This window comes from Cervus canadensis, chromosome 21 (assembly GCF_019320065.1).
Source record: "Cervus canadensis isolate Bull #8, Minnesota chromosome 21, ASM1932006v1, whole genome shotgun sequence".
Taxonomy (NCBI): Eukaryota; Metazoa; Chordata; class Mammalia; order Artiodactyla; family Cervidae; genus Cervus; species Cervus canadensis.
Genome location: NC_057406.1, coordinates 6155675 through 6175929, shown reverse-complemented (window position 1 = coordinate 6175929; position 20255 = coordinate 6155675). Strand labels below are relative to the sequence as shown.

The window sequence follows — 20255 nt, the reverse complement described above, 5'->3', positions numbered from 1 at the left end:
GCCCTGTGCTTGGCAGTGGCCCTGCCTGGGGGGGGATGAGCCTCAGACCTCAGACCTCAGCGGCTTCTGTCCCGGCCTCAGCCTCCCCCTGGGCAGCCCCAGTCTGTCCATTAAGGGCGGTGGCCCCGCCCTTCTGCTCGCTCCCTCCAGAGTCAGCGCAGGGGTCACTGCCGCCGGCTGAGGGAAAACCCCTGAGAGGGGCACAGACCTCCTGCAGGTGTCTGGGGAGAGGGCTGATGACGGGCACAGGGGGCAGCTGCTCGGGTCACTAGGTCAGAGGTCATTTGCCTTCTGAGCATGACCAGGGGGGCTTGCAGAGGATGAAATACCACCCCCCGCCCATGTGCTGGGGGGACTGGGGTGGGCTGCTGAGGGTCCCCTGGGGGTGGTGTGGATGCAGCCGTGGTCTCAGGGGGAGAAGGGGCAGTGGCAATGGGGCTGGGGAAGACAGAGGCAAAGGGGACCTGGTGGCCCGGCATGGAGGGTGGGGGGGCGGCCAAGGATGCCAGGGGGTCCTGACTGGGGCCGGGGGACACAGTGCCAGGCACCTGTGGCCTGTGACCCCGAGTTTAAGCCTCCAGCCGGGAGGCAGGCATTGCTCTGGCTTGGAGGGGATGAGGCCCAGGCGTGGGCGAAGTTTTCCAGCTGACCCTGAGGGCCAGGAGAGGGCAGCAGGCAGCGAGGGCCCCTCAGGATTCCTTGCAGGAGCTCTGGGGGGCACAGGAAGCAGAGAAAAGAGGTTTCACCCTGACTCCTGAGGGTTCCTCCTGCTCAGCCACCCTGTTCTTTATCCACTGATGGAGTGAGAACGGGCTCACCCTCAAGAATCCTGCAAATGCAGGTTTGAACTACGGTTCTGTCGTAGGACCTTGGGCAGGGCACTGGACTTGTTTTCAGACGGGGTGTCTTCTGTAAAGTGGGGACTCCAGCCTCCCCGTGGGCTGGCACCGCAGTATATGAGCTCACGGAGTGCCCAGGACTGGCCGGCCCAGCGCAGGCCGTGGGACTGGGAGCCTGCCCTGACCCCTCCGCTCTGACTCCGCTTGTCTCGCGGAGGCTGCCTGGGGCTGCAACTGGAAGCTGGTGACTGCCGGGGGCAGCGGGCAGCCTCGATGGGCTCAGCGCCTCCTCGGAAGCAGAGAGCAGGGCCCACCTCACTTGCAGCGTGTTTGGAGTTGGGCAGTTCTTTGCAGACGATGTCAGTGAAGTGGGCCTGATGCACAGCAGGGGCTCAGGACATGTTTTCGAAGAAGCTGGGGTGGTGAGTGGTCTCTGGTCTGGTCTTGCTGTCTGGGCCTCGGGGAGGGGGAGGGAAGTGCCAGACTGCTGCCCATGCTGGGGGCACCGAGGCCACACACAGAAGCAGGCTGGAGGGAGGAAAGCACCCCGAGGGGTCAGGGGCCTCGACTCCCCAGCCCCAAGCTTGGCAGGGACGGTGGGACAGGGACGCGGACCCAGGGCAGCGCTCCTGTGCTGGGGTCTTGTCCAGCTCCAGACGCCGGTGAAGACACGTCCACCAGCTGGTGTGAGCGGGAGGCACACGCGTGGCACAGAGACGGTCACAATCACCAGATCAACTGTTTATTGATTATTTTTTTTTCTAAAATACTATACGTTTAAAGAAACTCCTAAACTGAAAAGACTTGACAATTTTTGGTACATCTGTAGCAAAGGAATGAGGATTCTGCTGGTAAGTTTCCAGGACAGATAGACACACATCCTCAGGACAGACAGACACACATCCACTTTCCAAGCAAGACATCAAGCTCACCGGAAACACTGAGTAAAATGCATAGCTTGTGATGCGGCAGCCGTCTCGCCCGTGTCTGGTACACGGAGCAGAGGTTTTCCCTCCCTCGCCGGCCCTGCGGTCACAGGGCAGCTCCTGCCCCAGCCCGTCTGCTCCCTGATGGCGCAGGGTGCTCAGAAGGGACCCTTGTGCTGTGGGGTGAGACCCAGCTTTTGTTTGCTCACGAGGAACACAGATGACAGTGAGATCTGCAGCTGCTTGCAAAGACGCGGGAGTTTCATACAGTGTTCTGCTACAGAGAGGACCAAGGCCAGCTGGACTGAGGGCGCTGGACTCCCAGCTGGCCCGTGAGGACAGACTTCCCTACGGCAGGCTCCACTGGGCCCAGCCGGCCAGCCAGGCCTATGTCCGAATGGTCTTCAAGCAGTTTACAAATTGAAGCCACTGTCAAAAGCTCATGAACACAGTAGACGAGCTCTTTAGATTTTCTGAATATCAAATAGTATATACAGATATACACCAAGACATGACGGTCTAATACAGAGCATCTGAACTCTAGACGCATTCACTTGAAAAGTTAGTCTTCTATTTTAGCCTTTCAAAAATCACTGATAAAATTGTTAATTTGCAAGAGCAAAGTTTTAAGAACAAATAGAGTGAAAATAGATTTTGAATATGGCGACTTTAAAGAGGACTACATAAGGTTATTTGCAAAACTCACATTTGGACATCCCAAATGTGTAGAGCATTCACCATGGAAACCCAACCTTGTGTTCCCATCTTTCCACTGCAATCTCTTGCCTCAGACATGGTCTGTTCAGGCTGCAGGCTCTTGCCCCAGGCAGTGGCACGGGTGATTAACAGAATAGCATGGAAACAGAGATACTGCCTCAAGACTACTGGTGGACATAGACCTATGCCATAATTTAAGTATAAATGAATGCAAGAATGGGAATATAAAAAAGTAACTGTACACAGCCTTTAAATTAAAAACCTCAAAGTGTTCACTCAGAAAATGGCATGTAAGTTTGTTCATTTAAGTTTTAGCAGGCAATGGGACTTGTCAGAGGAAGGAGTCAGTGGAGCAAGGATTAGTGGAGCCCACCGTTACCATCAAGGTGGAGGAGAGGAGGAAAGACAAGGTCAAGAATACACGGATCCATGATAAGCCAACACACAGCGTGGGGGGGTGGGGGGTGGGCGGCGGTGATTCCTGTTGTCCTGCGGCTTCCTGCGATTGGCTCTCTCCATCTGCACTGTGGCAAGGGGGCCGAGTTCCAGGTGAAATGACCAGCTTGTCTGCCTTCAAGAGACAGCATGAAACCAAGAGCAATGGAACCATCATCTTCTGCAGGAAGAGGAGTGGATGCCCGCACGGCTGGCTGGAGGGGCCGCTGCCTGGGGCCAACGGCTAACAGAACTGCTGGGCCTCCGCTCCGTCCCTCCGCCAGCCAGCCCACTGGCCCGTCACTGGATCGCCTCGACGTAATTCGCGGGGTACAAGCCGACCTGTCCGCTGTCCAAGCGCCCCTTGCACCAGCCCTGCTCATCTTCGTCCTCTATCTTGGTCAGCTCATCCCCTGCAAGACAAAGGGAGCGGTCTTGGTGAGCCCCCTGGGCCCACTGAGGGTCTCTAACGTGGGTGGGAGGTGCATGCATTCTCCTGGCGTGATGAGGGCCCGGCTCTTCCTCTACTAAGTCACATCTGAAGTTGTGTGTCTAGTTGGGGGGGTGGCTCTGAGAGATTAAAGACCCCCATCTCTCACACAGTGCCCCTCGAGCACGGCGTTCTCAGCTGCCCGAGGGGCTCCTGCAGAGACAGCAGGATCTTGCCCTCTGACTGCCCCAGGCCAGGTCCGAGGCCTCGTCCCCCAGGGTCCGTGCCTCCCCCGCGCAGCTCTTCCTCCCCGGCCTGGCCTACTCGGTCTTCGTGAATCTCCTCCAGCACTGCTGCCGCGGTCTCCACACCTTCCTTTGTCTGTGTCTAGACGGCAGCTGTGGGAGGCATGGGGACCCGTTCCTTTCCCCAGCACCGAGCCCAGAGCGTCTGTCCTCTGACTTAAAGAAACCAAGCTTTCCCAGCACCCAGAGCGCGCTGGCCTGGTCCTGGGCGCTCCCTGAGGCTGTGTGTGCCCGTGCGGTCTGACTCAGCTTCTGTTTACCCAGGCAAGGAGGAGCCTCTACTTTGCGCCAAGGCCCTGGGTGGTGGAGGGGATACGGAGATGAGGGAGGGACAGATGGAGCCTGGCCTCTCAAGGAGACAGGCCAGGGGACAAAGACCACAGGTGTGATCAGGGGTTGGGGGGAGGAAGGTGCAGGCCTGGCCTCCTCCTGTTCAGGGTGGCCAGAGCAGCCCAGAGCCAGGGGACAGGAAGGAGTGGCCTGGTGACCAGCCCTCAGGGACAGCTCTGAGAACCGGCAGAAGACAGGCCTGCTGAAGTGTCGTCTTCATTGTTCAGTTCACAGCTTTGTGTTTCTCGTTGGCATTTTGGCTCACTTTTCAGGCTTAGCTGCACTGTTTTTCTCAGGCAATCATGCCTTGTCTAGCAGCATACCCTGACTCCTCCTTCTGTGGAGCAGCGGCACCGACCCAGAGGCCTGCAGGGCCAATACTTGGGCTCCCAGAGCTGCTGGGACACTGAGAGGCGCTGTGAGGACTAGGGGTGAAACCCGAAAGGACCCGGGTCGGCGCCAGCACGTAGCGAGCACCTGGTCCTCGTGGCTGCCCTGACTCCCACGAGAGACGGCTCTCTGTCCACCTGGGGACCCACTTCGTCAGCACCAGTGCTCCTGCGAGTCTGACCCGGCGACGTCAGGAGCTGATGCAGGGGGCCACAGGGTGGGCGTCACAAGTGGGAAACCCCTCTTCTCCCAACCCTGGGGGTCCCCTGTGCTCTGGCAGGGCCGACACGGCCACCTGGTCTGTCTCTCATCCGGCCTCGCAGGGCGAGGCTGCTAGGAGCAGACGGGCAGCAGCTCTGAGAGGGGGGAGTGTGGTGGGAAGCTCACCAGGTGGAGACCCTAGGCTCCCCAAGCCCAGAGAAGCGGGGAGCAGCCAGGGCACGCTCGAGACAGGAGGAAGCGGTGTGGCCAGAAACTAATGTGACCTCGGGCGGGGGGAAAAGAAAATTACACAAACAGACAAAACTAAACGGAACCTGCCAAGTTGTAAAAATGTAAACTGGTGATTAGAAAGATTCATTTCCGTTTGCTTTTGATAATGAGACATTTTAAATCTATAAAATTGCTGACAAGTCCAAAAGGTAAGATTTAGAGGGAACTCCCTGGCGGTCCAGTGGTTAGGACTCGGCGCTTTCACTGCTGGGGCCCAGGTTCAATCCCTCAGGGGGGATCTACAAGCCCGCACGTCACACAACAGGGCCAAACTTTAAAAAAAATTCAGAAAGAATAAAGTTAAAAATCAATCAATCAACAAACAAAGTAAACAAAGTGGGGGGGGGGGACACACAACCCCAGTCAAGGATGTCAGAAAACCCTAGGGAATTCCCTTCTGGTCCAGTGGTGAGGAGTCCACGTTTCCACTACAGGGGGGCATAGGTTTGATCCCTGGTTGGGGAATTAAGATCCTGAGAGCCACAAGACATGGCCAAAAAAAAAAAAACAAAACTTGACAAAGGTGTTTAAAGACACATGAGAACTTCCCAGAAGCAGCCAGTCACTCTATGACCAGTTCTGGGGTGGAGTGGGTAGCTGGCTACTTTCTGAGGGCCGAGAGAAGGCCGCCATCAGACACAGCTCTCAGCCAGGGTGGGCGGGAGGTCGGACACAGGGTCTGCCCCAGAGATGGAGAGTGCAGGGCTCACTTCAGCCTGCACTGGCTGAGTTAGGGCCCAGCACCCCCTGCAGTGGAGGGCTAGGGGTGATGCTGCATCTGGGGTGGCTCTGAGCGGGGACAAGGCAGAAGGAAGAACCCTGGCTCCCTTCTGGCCCGTTTGGAGCCAGGCCGACCAAACCTCTGGGGATAGGCTCTAAGACAGTGCTCTTCAGACAGAGGGTTGCAAGCCATTTGTTGAACTGTGACCGGCATTAAAAAAATAAATAGAAACCAGGATAGAAAATTTCCACGCACAGAGCTCGTATGATCAGGATCTAGGCTGTTTCATAAAACCCGAGTTTCAGCTACTGGCAACAAAGCTGTGTTGGTGGCAGGGCTGCAGGGAAGGATGGAAGGCAAAGCCCCGAGAAGAGACTCTGGGGGCCGTGGGGACGCTGCCACTGTGCTAGGGGACCCTCTGCCCGCTGCGGGCCTCTAAAGAAAGGCTCCCCTGGGGACTCGCAGGCACTGTTTCCAGGGAGCCTGCGGGGAAGCCGGATGGCCTGGGTCCATGTCTCTCATGCGCAGGCCTTAGCCTGGCTGGGGCGGCGTCTTGGGCAAAGGCACGGGGCACCTCGCTGTCTTCTAACCTTTAGTGTTGAGCATCTGCCACGTTTGAAATGGAAGGTGGAATGGGGTGGGGAACACACAAATGGAACTAGACTTAAAAAAAGCAGGCTGGGACTTCCCTGCTGGTGCAGTGGGTAAGAATCCACCTGCCAACGCTGGGGTCGTGGGTTAGATCCTCAGTCCGGGAAGATTGCACATGCCGTGGGGCAACTAAGCCCCTGCACCACAACTTCTGAGCCCAGGCTCCAGGGCCTGGGAGCCGCAGGTACTGAAGCCCACACACTTAGAGCCAACGCCCTGCAACAAGAGAAGCCACCGCAGAGAGGAGCCCCCGCTTGCTGCAAACAGAGAAGGCCCGTGCACAGCAACGAAGACCCAACGTGGCCAAACGGACGGACCGGCTGGAAGCAGTGGCCTCAGAGGCCAGCCGGGTGCCCACTTACCGGCCTTGAAGCTCAACTCGTCATGCTCCTGCCCTTCGTAGTCATAAAGGGCCCGGACCCGCACTTCCGTCCCCGAGGGGGTGTCCTCGTCAAAGGGATTAGAGTCCCCGTTGGCATCCGTGGAAGAGAATGGGTTGTTAGACTCATCGTCTGACCAGTCCGTGGGGTAGCTCTGGGTCTTCTCGTAGCTGCTCACGCTGCAAGAAAGGGTTGACCCAGCGGCCCTGAGTGTGGGGCTGGCAGAGGCCTGAGGCCCTGCCCGGAGCCTCAGACCCTGCCCGGGGAGGCTGGGGAGCCCTTGGGCTGGGCTGGCATTCCTTCTGTAGAGCATGGGCCCCTCAGCAGCACCCGTGTTCCTGTGCTCATGGGCCGGACCTTGACGAGGGTTAACACAGGGCAGAGAAAAAGCAACCACAGACTGTTAACTGGTGCCTCCCTCCCTGAGAAATCGAGAAGCCAGAGACCGTCCACCAGCCAGGCTGCCTCCTGCAGGCCTCATGCATTGCCCTGAGTGCCGAGGGGGCGAGACCTTGGACAGAGAGAGAAGAGAGAGAGATCGAGCGAGACGGAAGCCAGAGGGAAACGTTTGTTCACCAACTTTTTGGCCTTAATGTCCTCCTTCTCACTGACGGTGCTCCCCGTGTCGTCCTCATCCTCGAAGGGGTTGTAGCTGGACAGTGACTGCGCTGACCGTTCGGGGTTGCCCGGGACACTAAGGTCACTACGGGGAGAGAGAGAGCTTTCAGGGGACCCCAACTCGGCGGCCCCCCACGGTCCCGGGTGCTCCCAGCTGCAAGATCTCAGGATTTGAAGGGACAAATCAGCTCCCTGTCAAATGGGAGGAATATGTTGTTGGAGCAGAAAGATTGTTTTAGTGAAACACTTAGCAACACTTTGGCTCTTGAATGTGCTTAAAGCATCTAAGAAAGAACAAGACTTGCATTTTCCCTCCTTGTGTCTAAATACAGTCTGTCCTAAACAGGAGCCCTGGACGTGCACAGGCTGTTGCTGGAGCATAGGTGCTTCTGGGCTCAGGGCTTCTTTCCGCAGCCCTCCGCCTGGCCCTCTGCGGGGGGCTGGCAGGCCGGCAGCCTGGGGCTCAGCCTGGGGCTCTCCAGACCCCACAGCCCCCAGCGCCCTCTCCTTCTGATGACAAAAGGGTCCAATAGCCTCCTCCCTGGGTCTTCTGGGTCTGCAACTTCCAAGATCAGAGCCAAAGAATGTTGAATAATCCTTTCTAGGAAGAAAGGAAGGACCCCTTCTGTGCTCCAGAGAGAGAAAAACCTGTCTGCTAACTGCCTACTATGTGCCAGGCCCAGAGGGGACCAAAGAGAACTCTGTCTGCAGCCTGGCCTGAGCGGAGACAGCCAGATGATGAAATGCAGTGACTACAGGTACTGAGCATTGAACAAGACGGTAAAGAGATAAGATGGGCCCCAAGAGCCTGGGGACCCCACCGTGGAACTCTGAGTAGGCATGCCCGATCGCTAAGCCACAGGGCAGGGCTGCCCAGGCCAGCACCACCTCCCACCTCCTAGCCAGGGCAGCATGGAGCTGGCACGCTAAGTGCTGGGTGGATGGCTCAGGCAGGGTGGGGGAGGGGAGGAGAGGACACGCCTCAGATGCCACCAGAGGGACCCCCCAGTGGCCAGCCACTGCTGCACAGGTTTCAGGCCTGGCCGGGGCACCGGGCCTACGCCTGCCTGCTGCCTACATCTAGGCCTCATGTCTGAGGCCACCAGGCCCTCCCTCTTCCTTGGCACCTTTCTCCAGCTGACCTTCTGAGAGGGGGTTGGTGCTGCGCAGCTGAATTTGTGCAGCAGCCCTGGCCAGTATGGACCACCCTACCCCTGCCTCTAGGTGCTGGCCTGACCCCTGGCACGTGCTCACACCTGCAGTCACTTAGCCAAGCCCATCTGCCCAGGCACTGGCACAGCAGCTGAGTGATGAGCAGCCATATCAACCCAGGGAGCGCAGGTGGGGGCTTCAGTGCCCAGGACCACCAAAGGCCCCTGGAACCGTGCTGACCCTTCCCAGGAGGCCCGGAGCCTGAGGTGTGTTATCACTCAGCAGGGCGTGGAGGTCTTGGGGCCCCTGGGGCAGTGGCAGCCTCGACTCTATGGAGGACAGCAATGCTTATTTGCTGGGAACTCTGATCCTCCTCAAGCTGAGGACCTCAGTGCCACCTGTTTGATCCAAACTCAGAAATAACAGCAGGGGTAATTTGAAGAAGGGGGCACTGGACAACGAGTGCCCCACCCTTGAATCAGGCACCTGCGTATGGCACAGGAAAGTAAGTACAAACCTGGCCAGGGTCCCTGACTCCACATGAAGGACGCCCCCCAGTCACCTCCACCTGCCCGTGTGCACCGCTGGGACACACAGTGGACAGCACCCTGCATCAGTTCTTTCCATCACAAGGGGCCCAAAGTGCTCGGCGGCAAAGGCTCCTTGTCCGAATCTTTCCACAGCTCTGGCACTGAATGAAATGAAGATTCTCCCAACAGAGGCCCTTGGCTGCTGCCCAGCAGCGTGTCTGGAAAGATGCCCTGGGGTTCCCTGCAGGGCCCCTTTGGGGAGTCTCCCTGGGTCGGGGCATTCCAGCCCTGGCAGAGGACCCGGGGAGCCTTGCCAGGGACGGAGGTGCCCAGTGCCCACCTGCTGGGCTTGTTCTGCGAAGCCTGGTCACCAGTCTGGTTGATGCCCATGAGGGTCACACCATCAGCATTCTTCTTTTTCTCTTTCCGGCTGAGAGTTCGATTCAGGTCCACAGACCACTCCTGAGCAACAGGCACCAGGGGAGAGGAATCAAGAAGTTCATTCGTCTGAGGCCACATGAGCCTAACACCGCGGCCGCAAGCCAGTGGCCGGCCCCGCGCAGCGTGGCATCTCACCTTGCTGCGTCTGCTCTCCCCTGCTTCCTGGCAGATCCCAGGCTCGTGACACCCACCACTGACCCTCCTCGCCATGCAAGGTGGGTACTCCTTGGGGGGCCCAGCCTCCAGGGACAGACAGGTGATGGGAACACTGGGGCCAACACTCAGGGGTCCTCCCCGTCCAATCCCACCCCAGCCCCGTGGCACTCAGCCTCCAGGCCTCCAGGCCTTGCCAAGTTTCCTCACACTTCCAAAGCAGACAGAGTCCCTCTGAAGGGCTGGCATTCAGTGCTAAAGACCCTCCCATCCATCTCCTGACTGACTGGTGCCCAGTGAAGCAGGAGAGCTGGGTGCGGGACCTGAGCCAGCATATGGCTTGGGAAACGGGCCGTGGGTGCAAACAGAATCAGGTACAGGGGGCTCCCTCACCCCTCAGGACCCCGAGGGGTGGCACTCGCCACTGTCCTCTTCCACCTGAGCAACGTGTGGGGTAACAAAGCAGTGTTTATGTCCCCGAAGGCTCACTGTTCCCAGCATGTGAACAGGCTTTTATAAATTGTGCTGGAAATGGGGAGAACAGCACATGTGTATACATATGTGATGAATTCTTCCCCCCAACCCACTTCACCCATTATCAAATCACTTTATCTGAATTAATATTTGGGATGACTGACCCCACGGCTGCGCTGACATGTAGTTACAGGAGCCACCTTAGAAACATCAAGTATAACTGCCAATTTGTCACCTGAGGAAACTGAGGTCCAGAAAGAAACGTGACTTGCCCACGTACAGTTTGTGGCAGACCTGGGCCCCCAATCCCAAACTTAGGTCACCTATTTTCTTAACTGAAATAAGCTGACTGAGAACTCAATTGGAATTCAGAGTCCCCATAGTGACCTTTTGAATATAAATCAGTCCTGACAGGGTGGCTTCCAAGGGCCAGTGTGATTGACAGCTGGCTGACCATGAGGGGAAGGGCCTGCTGTCAACATAGATAACCACACAGCCTGGGCTATTCTGCGGCCTTGGTTCTTTAACCAGCACATGCTGTGGTTAACCAGAGCCAGGCCATGGATGCCACACACAGACCCACAGGCACTGATCACACCACAGGAGGTTGGGAATTCAACAAGTTAGCCATAAAATAGGAACTTACTTCATCCTTGTGGCATGGAAAATAAAAACAAATAATTTCATTAGAGAAAGTCAAGTAGGACGCTGTAAGAGTTGCAAGCATGTGCCACATGCAGGCATGCATTCCCAGGTCAAGGGGCCTATAGAGAAGAGCCCCCATAGGCTGTGGCCAGGGCACCCATGCCAGCAAGACTGCCTGTCAAATGTTCCTTTCCAGACCATTCTATTCCCTGGGTAGGGACCTGCAGTCCTAAGGGCATCATGGCTCGGAGCGGTGCATATCTCAAGGGGTCTCCAGAACCCAGGTATGCGCACCAGTTCCCTCACCAGGGGGAGGAGAAATGGGGCTGTGCTTTTTCCTCCAGGACCACTTCCACCTGGGAAGGCCCCAGGCCTCTGCTCTTGGCCCCTGTTGGGGGCAGGGGTCTTAACGACAGCGTAAGGGAAGGGCTCAGTTGTAGGATTTACATCGTCATGTGGAGAAGCTTTCTTGAGAAGCTCCAGAAAAAAGGCACTGGTATGAGGGCTGAAAAGATGCCAAGCTAGGATGGGGCTAGACAAGGTTCTCTGTGGGGGGCCCCGGGCAAGACCCAGTATGGACCAGGTCACTGAAGCTCCGGCCACCAGGAAGATGGATGCCACTGTCATCCCCATATTACACACGGGACGACTGAGTCGCAGCCAGGGCAAAGGACCCGCTTAGCATCCCACAGTGTGTAAGTGGGGAGGCAGGGTCTGAGTGCGTCCTGGGCTCCGGCAGTTATGGGTCAGAGGAAGCCAGGTGGCTGGGGCCCAGCGCAGAGGGGTCGCCTCAGCCCCTCCCGGGGGAGGCAACAGCCGTGGCCCTGTGGAGCCTCCCCAGCCCCTGATTTACCATGATGTGGGGAGAGCCCTGTCCCCCAGAGGGCAGGCTGCTGGGACTGTGGCCACTGCCTTCTCTGCGACCCTCAGGGGCCCATGTACTGGGAACCCAATTTGCAGACTGGAAGAGTCCTGAGGGCTCCAGGCCCTTGAATATACGTGTTAAAACACTGGATAGCTTGGACCCGTGAAAATGAGAAAAGAAAGCTAATCCTGCACCAAAGCTGACTGAATTTATCTAAGGAAATAAGGAAAAGATCCTCCTGTGTAAGAACGTGCACTCTGAGACTGTGCCCCCTCCCTCCCTGGACTAGCAGCTACTGAGCTGGTGTCCATGGCCCATCAGGCCTGGAGCACTGTGGCCACTCCTTCCCTGGCTGTCCTGCAGGGCTGAGCAGGGACTGCCAGGGACTCTCCACCAAGGGAATGCTGAGGGTCAACAGGGGACCATCAAAGTTCTCACAAAGAATGTAACTGCACCTTCGCCAGAGACTCAGAAGGCCCCTCAGCAGTGCCCAAAGCCCCTTGGAACACCAAACATCCGCTTGGTTTCTAAGGTGGCCATGTGCAAACACTGCCACGTCAACAGGGCACAGGCCAACTCTGAGCTGGAAGGAGAAAGTGTAGGACTCAGTGCTGTGGGCCCAGGTCCCACCCAGGCCAGCGGGTCCTCCTACCTCAAACTGTGGCCAGTTCATGGACATGCCTGGCCCATGGTTGGCTCTGAACCACCTCAGGTCCTCCACCGCGTCGGCGGCTTTGATGCTCTGCTCCAGGTCGCGGTAAACGTTTTTGTAGCTAAATCAGAGAGAGAAGCATGACTGTTTTGGAAGGAAGAGAAGGCCACCAGGCAGCCTTGCCCAGGGCCTGCCCAGAGCTAGCACCACAGTCTGCAGCCACACCAGGGTCGACATCACAGTGCAGACCAGATGTCTGCCCTGCTTGCTAGACAGTCATCTGGCCGTGATGCACACAGAAGGGGAGAAACAACTGTGGCATAGAAGCCACAGCTTCGGGTTCTGACAAATCAAACCAGGAGGCAGTAACCTGGCTTTGTTCTGTGTCAGATAATACAAAAGGTGCTGACATCTGGGCAACAAGGGCCCCCAGTCTGTGTGGTTCCATTTCACCACGTCCACAACTGAGTGTCAGGAAAGTCCCTCCTCATCCCTTCAAAAAAGCTGGTAAGTTTCCATTCAGCAAGTGAAGACTGGCCAGTGCTGTGGGGCTGCACATGCCGTCAGCCAGCTGGGGGGACTCCTGCTTCTGCTCCACAGCCCAGAGTGGCCCACCTCCCTAGGAAGCTGCCTGTGAGGGACAGGAGGACAACCACCAAGGGTCCCGGAGTTCTCACTTCTGGTCTGTGTGGCCGGCAGTCATTCCCCCTCTTGGGGTCTGTGCCCTCCTCTGTCCAGTGGGCACAATCCACCTGTTATGGGGTGAGCCGTGTCCTCCAAAACAGATACTGCTGGTGTCACCCCAGGGGTCTCAGGATGAGACCCTGTTGGGAAACAGGGTCTTTACAGAGGTAATCTGTAAATTAAGAAACCCACCTTTTTATAAAAAGGGGGAAACTGGGACACAGGGACAGACAGGGGATGATGTGAAGACCCAGAAGATGGCTGTGTGACTGGAGGGATTTGTCTACAAGTCAGGGAAGGATCCTCCCCTAGACCAGAGCCGTCAGAGGGAGCGAGGCCCACTGACACCTTGATTTCAGAACTGCGAGAGAATAAATTTCTGTTGTTGTAGGCTGCCCAGGTATCAGTATTTTATGATGGCGGCCCTAGGACACTATTAGACTATCTGCTCCCCAGGGTAGCTTGGAGGACTAAGTGAGGCAAGGCAGTTACTCCACACAGAGGATCCCCGCAGCCCCACCCTGCCTCTGCCAGCAGGGCAGCCTTACAAATACAAATACTGCTCAGTCCATGGACTCTAGCCCACCAGGCTCCTCAGTCCATGGAATTTTCCAGGCAAGAGTATTGGAGTGGGTTCCTATTTCCTTCTCCAGGGGATCTTCCCAACCCAGGGATTGAACCTGGGTTTCCTGCGTTGCAGTCAGACGCTTTACCCTCTGAGCCACCAGGGAAGCTGGGCAAGTGACTAAACCAGGTCTAGCCTCTACTTCCTCATCCCTGAGATGGGGAACAATGCCACCAACTGCACAGGCACTTGTAGCGCTCCATTAATTGTCGGCACAGCAGCTGAACAATGACTGAACACTTTGCTTCTTTTTAATATTCAGTTTTAGTTCAGTTCAGTTGCTCAGTCATGTCGGACTCTTTGTGACCCCATGAATCGCAGCATGCCAGGCTTCCCTGTCCATCACCAACTCCCAAGGAGACAAAAAGAAGGTAATTCTCTGTTGACGACAAGCTCTGACTTGTAAGTCATTTCTAAATGGCTCGGCTGTGTGGATGACAAGTCGAGGCCCGGGGTTAGCACAGACCTCTGCCCCGATGAAGGTGTCACAGGACCAAAAGGACCATGAGGAAAGTGGGGAAGAACTACCTCGGCCTTGTATCTCAATTCAGCACTGAGGCTCCCGGGCTATGCTGCCCAAGGTCCCAAGCCCCTGGAAGTCCAGGGGCAGACTGGCAGGCAGCTGCTCTGGATGGAAAGGAGCTTGTGAAGGTCCTCACAGTAAGGCCAACCCCCGGGCTGGGTACACCAGCCGGTGACTACTGGACTTGCTCCTGGGTTGATTTCAAGCGCGTCACTGCAGCCAGTCCGAGCTGCGGCCCTCCCTCGCTGCCCAGATGCAGAGCCCTGCACCCGGAGCTGGCAGAGCGTGGCAGGAGGCCATTGGACTTGGGCCAGCAAGCAGCCGTCCGGGACAGCAGGACCCCGCAGGGCCACAGGCGGGCTCTGAGACCACCGCCACCCCAGGTCTGGAGAGCAACAACCAAGCTCCACGCAAAAGCACCATCCACTGACTTCGCCACCCTGTGCTCCCCGGCGAAGGGCACTCACCTGGCCATGTTCGACAGGTCCAGGTGCTTCTGCACCTCCAGCAGGACTTCCCGGAAGAAGCGCAGGCGCTTCTCCTCGAACTGCTGGCACTGCTCGAACACCTGCTCCATGCTCTCCATGTACTGCGGCGTGCCCTGGCCCAGCTCCTTCAGGGACTTCTCGTACTTCTCTTTGCTCTACGACAGAGGCCAGGTGCGCGAATGAAGACTCAAAACCACCCTGTCTTTGACAGTTAAGGGGACCATCAACGTGATGGAGCCTCCTCGGGTGAAGGGAGGGATGGCGGGGCTGGGGTCACCCATTTATCACAGTTGTTCCCACTCTCAAGACCCTGAAAATGGGGTTTGATCATGGATGGGTGGGTTGGCCTTTCCTCTCTGCTCTTCTGTTCCTGACGACAACACAGGGCCTTCTGAGCAGGGAGTGGACCCTCCCTGAGCTTTTGCAGGACTCTGCTTTTAAGACCAAGCCCAGGCCTCAGGCCCGGCCCTGCTGCCTCTGCAGCAGCTTCTCTGCCCCCACTTGGGGGCAGCAGTGAGGAGCATCGCAGAGGGCACAGCTCTCCCACGCTCCCATCACTGGGCAGCACGAGACTGAACCGCTCTGAGGGTCCTCCATGTCCTCCGTCACAAAACAGAGATGCTGCCGCCTAATTCCCCTAATTTCCTCAGAGACTCTTCTGAGGCTCAGGACTCCTGCTTTCCCTCTGGGCATCACGCCGTAGTCCTGAAGCTCAGTGCTCACTCATCTCTAATTTCACCTCTTTCTCCAAACCCAGGCTGGGACTTCCTTCTGTGGACACTGCAGCAGGGCAGGCCCTTGACGGTGACAGCCTCTAGCCACCACCAGCCCTTGGAATAGGGCACAGGAAGGGAGTGGGACCAGGGACGAAGCTGGGAGGCAAGGGCTCCGGAGCCCTTGCTCACATCTGCCCTCTCTTCCCAGGCTCTTAAAGGTTTTTCTAGCAGCTCTCTGTCAGCAACGTCCCAAGCTCCTTACTTGGCCTGACTGTCAAGCCCACTGGTCCTCACAGGCCTCCATACCTGCTCACCTGTCAGCTTCCTGCTGTTGACATTCACGAGCTAGTCCTTCCCACCTCCTGCCGGCGGCCGCCCCAGCCACCCCACACCCTGCCTGCCACGCACAGGAGTCACACCCCGCCTGCCCAGGCTCCGCCCCGTCCTGAGGCGGCACTCAGGGCTGTGGTGAGGTGACAGTGACCTCCCTGATGCAGCCATCCGTCCACGCATCTGACCGAGCAGTGACAGAGGCTCATGGCATGCCAGACACGTGAACAGGTGAGGCATGTGCTCTCAACATGCAAAAAAAACCCCGCACAATTTACCTTAAGAACATCCTGCTTGCACTTCTCTACTCTGTCTTGCAGTTTCTTAAGCTGCTCAGGGTTGAGGGACGGGTCGGCTCTGCTGTTGTTCTCGCGGGATATCGCCAGCTTCTCCTCCTTGCATGCTGCGTGGTAGGCCTTCTTTGCTGCTTCTACCTATAGGGAGAAGGAGTTCCCAAACACCATATTTAAAGGTCAAAATCCTCGCTCAAGGTTACACCGACTGTGGGCAGTGCCTGTGCTCTTAAGAAACAGGAAAGATCAGGTACTGTATGTTCAGTATAATCACAGCAAGTTAAAACAGAGGAGTTCATTCAGCGAATATCTACAGGGTGCCTGCTTTGTTGTTAGACACCGTCTAAGCAGAAGGAGTACAGTGGTAGACAAAGAACCTGGCTTTCACGCAGCTCACCATCTAGCTGGGGGAGACAGCTACAAGAAACAGGGAACAGAGTAAGTGAGAAGATGACAAGTGCCGAGGAGGAGAAGAAAGCAGGGAAGAGAGGCAGGTGCATTGGTGGGTCTGGGCTATAGCCGTACGTAGAACGGCTGGAGAAAGTCATACACGTGACCTGGAGCGAGACTGTGATGGAGGTGTGGGTCTGAGGGAAGAGCTGGCCAAGCAGCTGGAAACCTAACACAAGAGGAGTGTAGCATTGGGAGAAAGGGTTATAGGCCACATTCCTATTCCACATTTTCAATGACTATTTTACATAAATACACACACATAGCTACAGATATAGATGTATGTGTATAATTTAATAGATGCTTCTTAACTGAGCCAAAGTCACAGATTTCATTCTAGAGCAGAAAGCTGAGTTTGTAACCAGAGCTTCATGAGGGAGTTTGTCATCACAAACAGGACCAGAGACAAGAAGGAAGAGAAAGGGGACGTGGCAAAAAAGACAAGACACGGAGTAGACAAGTGAAGCCTGTTGTCACAACCCGGAGACGGAAGTCTGCTCAGGGTGACTCTGAGAGGGAGGAAGGCAATGCGGTTCCTGAGAAAAGCCCCTGATGGGGACGGGACTGGTAGGAAGTGGCACCGGTAGGAAGTGGGGGTACCCTGAGCAATGGGGGAAGGCCAGGCTGCAGGTCTGCCTATGCTAAGGGCTGGGGCGTAGGTATGACAGTCTCTGGAGAACCAAGGCTGGGTGAGACTTGATGGTTTCCACTTGCTACTTTAAAAAAAAATGAGTATCAGCATCATTGTGAATTTGAGAGAAAAACTCATGTAAGAGAAAGAACCATTTAAAAGTTCAGGATTGGGGGTGGCCTTGTTAGCGGTTGAGTGTTTCTGTGTGCCACCAACAGCTCTTCTAAAACCGTGCTATTCAAAATGTAGTCCACAGACCAGCGGGCACAGCATCACTCGGGAGATTACTAAACCTGAGCATGAAGAGGCCCCACTTCTGACCTCCTGACCATTTATCTCCAGAGGTGGGGCCTGGGAATCTGGGTTTTAGGAAGCTTACTTATATTTAAAAAGCACTATACCACAACAGTTTCATCTCAGATAACCTTTGGCAACTGAGGACTTACTATTCTGATAGACCAGAAGGTTCATGACATGGAGCGGGGGGTGGGAGCTTCAGTTTTGAGCTCTAGGCTATGTGTGGGCTCTCACCCTGCTCCCAGGACAGGAAAATGGGTGGATAAGGGTTCTGTAAAAACGGCACATGCAGCACTCAGCACACCTCCTGTGCCTAGGCAGTGGCAGGAACTCCGGGGAGGGCAGGAGGGGGGCCAGGGGAAGCAGGCGGCGGGTGGGGTGGGGGGCGGCCTGTGGGCGGGGCAGGCCCTGGGGCGGATGCACCTCTTTCAGTTTCTTGGCCCAGGGCTTCTGCGCCTTCCGAAAGCCGTCCTCAGCCTCCTTGGTCTCCTTGAAGCCGCCCATCATCTGTTTGTGGAAGGCGTCCTTCTGCCAGTTCTTGATCTTCTCGAAGTCCTCGTTCATCAGCGAGGCCTTCACCTCCAGGTGCAGCTCACTAACCTTCTCCGCCTCGGCCATGACGGCCACCCAGGCCTTCTCCACTGTCCCGTACTGGGGCCCTGGTACAGGAGGGAAGCTGGTGGGTCACTCGGCACTGTGGGGCCCAGACAGGCCCCGGGAGGGGATTTCCTCTGTGAGCCCCCCTCGGCGCTTAGGATGGGGTTTTAGGCCAGCAGTCTGGCTGCCTGGCTGGGAGGCTTCCTTTTGGCTGTTTCAGATATTTTTCTGTCAGTGCTGTTCCTTTTTCAGTTCCTGGGATGAAGAAGAGAATAAGGAACTGAAGCTGGATCTGTTTTCTTTTGTCAGGGGAACTGGGGGATTACACACATTTCCTTTTTGTAAAGACACTGAGCTCTTTAAAAACTCCAAGATGAAGTTTCTTCATTTTGGAAGTTTTGATTTGCTTGAGGCTGGCTAGAGAAGGAAGGCATTCTGAAGTGAACTGACCTCTCTGCCAGGCCAGTCTGAGCCCACCCCTTGGGTTCCTGCTGCCTCCTGGCTTCCCCTGTGTGGGACCACACATTCTCCTGAGGCCCATTCCCTTTTCGACCACACGTTCTCCTGAGGCCCCTTCCCTCCATGAGGAGCTAGGCCCTGGAAACAGCTTGTGGAATGAAGGCCTGAACCCTCAGCAGAAAGGAAGCCCTGGCCTGGGGAAGGAGAGCAGGAGATAGGAATCTGGCTGGCTCTGGCCTGGATGGAGCTCTCCAGACAGTGGGGAGGGTTGCCTGGGTTGCCTCACTTACTGTTCTCAGGAAGAAAACTCCTAGTCTGACCTGTCATTTTGCTGAGGGTGTAGTTGGCCTAAGGTGACAGAGATGGGCTATGACAGAAGCTGAGGATGGAAAGGGAGGACACAGGGCCTGCCCTCAGGGTGCTCCCAGGGCACAATGACTGCTGGCATGGGTAATGACAAGAGAGACATGGTGTGTGTGCTGAGTAACTGTTAGCCCCTCAGGACCTCTGACTTCTCACGTCTACAAGATGAGCAGCTCCTGGTCCTGCCGAGGACCAGGTCCCACAAAGGCGGAAATAAGAGTGCCTTATGAACCTCAGGTTCTGAGTAAGCAGTGTGGATGGTGCTGACAGCTGGATCCTGAGAGAGGGACTCAGGCAGGTGGAAATAAAATAACAACAGCCACTGCTTACTGGAGAAGCCAGCGCACCCCAGCCACCCCACTCTGCACCAGGGCACTGTACTCTGCTCCATAGGTCACCCATTTCAGCATCTGGGGAAAGACAGGGAGCTAGTCTAGGCCCCTGCTGCCTGGGGGCCCCTCGCCCTGGCCTGGCTTCCCCTGGTCAGCTCCTCCAAGGATGGTCAGTTGTGGTAGAAGAGTCCGCCCCAAAACCCACCCTGAGAAATGCCCATTAACCTACTTCTTTCCCAGGAAATCCTAGTCAATAAAGCTCCCTCTCTACTACTAGGAAGTACATTCTCAATACCATCCACACATCCATGTCGCTGAGCTCTAGAATCATCTATGTGTTTTGCAAGGCATGGAGAGGAAGTAAAACCTGCATCATATAATGGGTTTCTCTGGTAGCTCAGTCGGTAAAGAATCTGTCTGCAATGTAGCAGACCGAGTTCAATTCTGCCGGATGTCAGCATCAAGTCTTGCCTGACTGGCTACTTGGCTGAACTTACAAATAAGTAGCCTTGGTGCCAGAAACCACGGTGCTGAGCAGCAAGGCCCTTGACTGGACAGGTGGCTACTCGAGTCTGGGCCCCAAAGGAGCTGCTCTGAGTTAACTCGGCAAGCACAGCATGTCCTCTGCTAACAAGGACTGCCAAGGGAGACTCGGGTGCTGCTGGGGGACAGCAGTCCTGTGTCCCCAGGAAAGGGGAGGAAAACTCACTTGGCCTGTGCTGCTGGGAGAAAATCGCAGCCCCCAGACTGTGAGACAAACTCCTGCCCTGATCTTCCAAGAGAGGAAAGTGGCTCAGAGAGGGTGGACGGTTTGCCCCAGACGCCCGGTGGTGGCCTCCCTACCCTTGTCCACAAGCTGCCTCCAGCGCCGGGCCCACTCGGTGAGCTGCTGCGCGTACGCCTTCTCAATGCGCGCCCGCTCGTGCAGGCAGTTCATGAGGTCTGTGCACAGGCGGTGGCCGTCGTCGATCCGCCGCACGGTCCGCTTGTAGTTCCCGACCTAGGAGACAGAGCCACACTGAGCGCCGGACCTCCACGCTGGCCAGCTCTTGGGCGCTTGCGCCCCCTCCCGCTTCAAAGGTCCCCTGCATTGTTAGATGACAAGCTACCACTGGCAGGAGCAGACAAAACAGAGATTAGGAGCTTCTGCACCACCCATGGGCCAGGGAGGGAAGCAAACCAGTGTGAGAAGGTTTGTGCGGGAGGGAAGTGAGGGGCTGAGGGCACCCAAGGGGGATCTCACAGACAGGACCAGGGACAGCTTCCCAGAGTAGGCAATGTCTAACTAGAAAGATGGAAAACAACAATAGAAACAGAATTT

The 20255-nt window shown here is 56.5% G+C and overlaps 1 protein-coding gene across 4 annotated transcripts in view; it reads right to left on the bottom strand.

Annotated features, from left to right (window-relative positions):
• Positions 1-1565: 1565 nt before the first annotated feature.
• Positions 1566-20255, bottom strand: part of PACSIN2 (protein kinase C and casein kinase substrate in neurons 2) — a 109385-nt gene continuing 90695 nt past the window's right edge. For 3 of the 4 annotated variants that reach the window (XM_043440037.1, XM_043440040.1, XM_043440039.1), the window contains exons 3-11: positions 19778-19934; positions 17607-17842; positions 15791-15946; positions 14446-14621; positions 12147-12267; positions 9257-9378; positions 7197-7319; positions 6599-6795; positions 1566-3330 (exon numbers count right to left, since the gene is read on the bottom strand). In XM_043440037.1, coding sequence (XP_043295972.1) covers positions 3218-3330; positions 6599-6795; positions 7197-7319; positions 9257-9378; positions 12147-12267; positions 14446-14621; positions 15791-15946; positions 17607-17842; positions 19778-19934 — 1401 coding nt within the window. In that variant the 3' untranslated portion in view covers positions 1566-3217. The remainder of the gene's footprint in view (positions 3331-6598; positions 6796-7196; positions 7320-9256; positions 9379-12146; positions 12268-14445; positions 14622-15790; positions 15947-17606; positions 17843-19777; positions 19935-20255) is intronic. The other variant, XM_043440041.1, reaches the window with a different exon arrangement.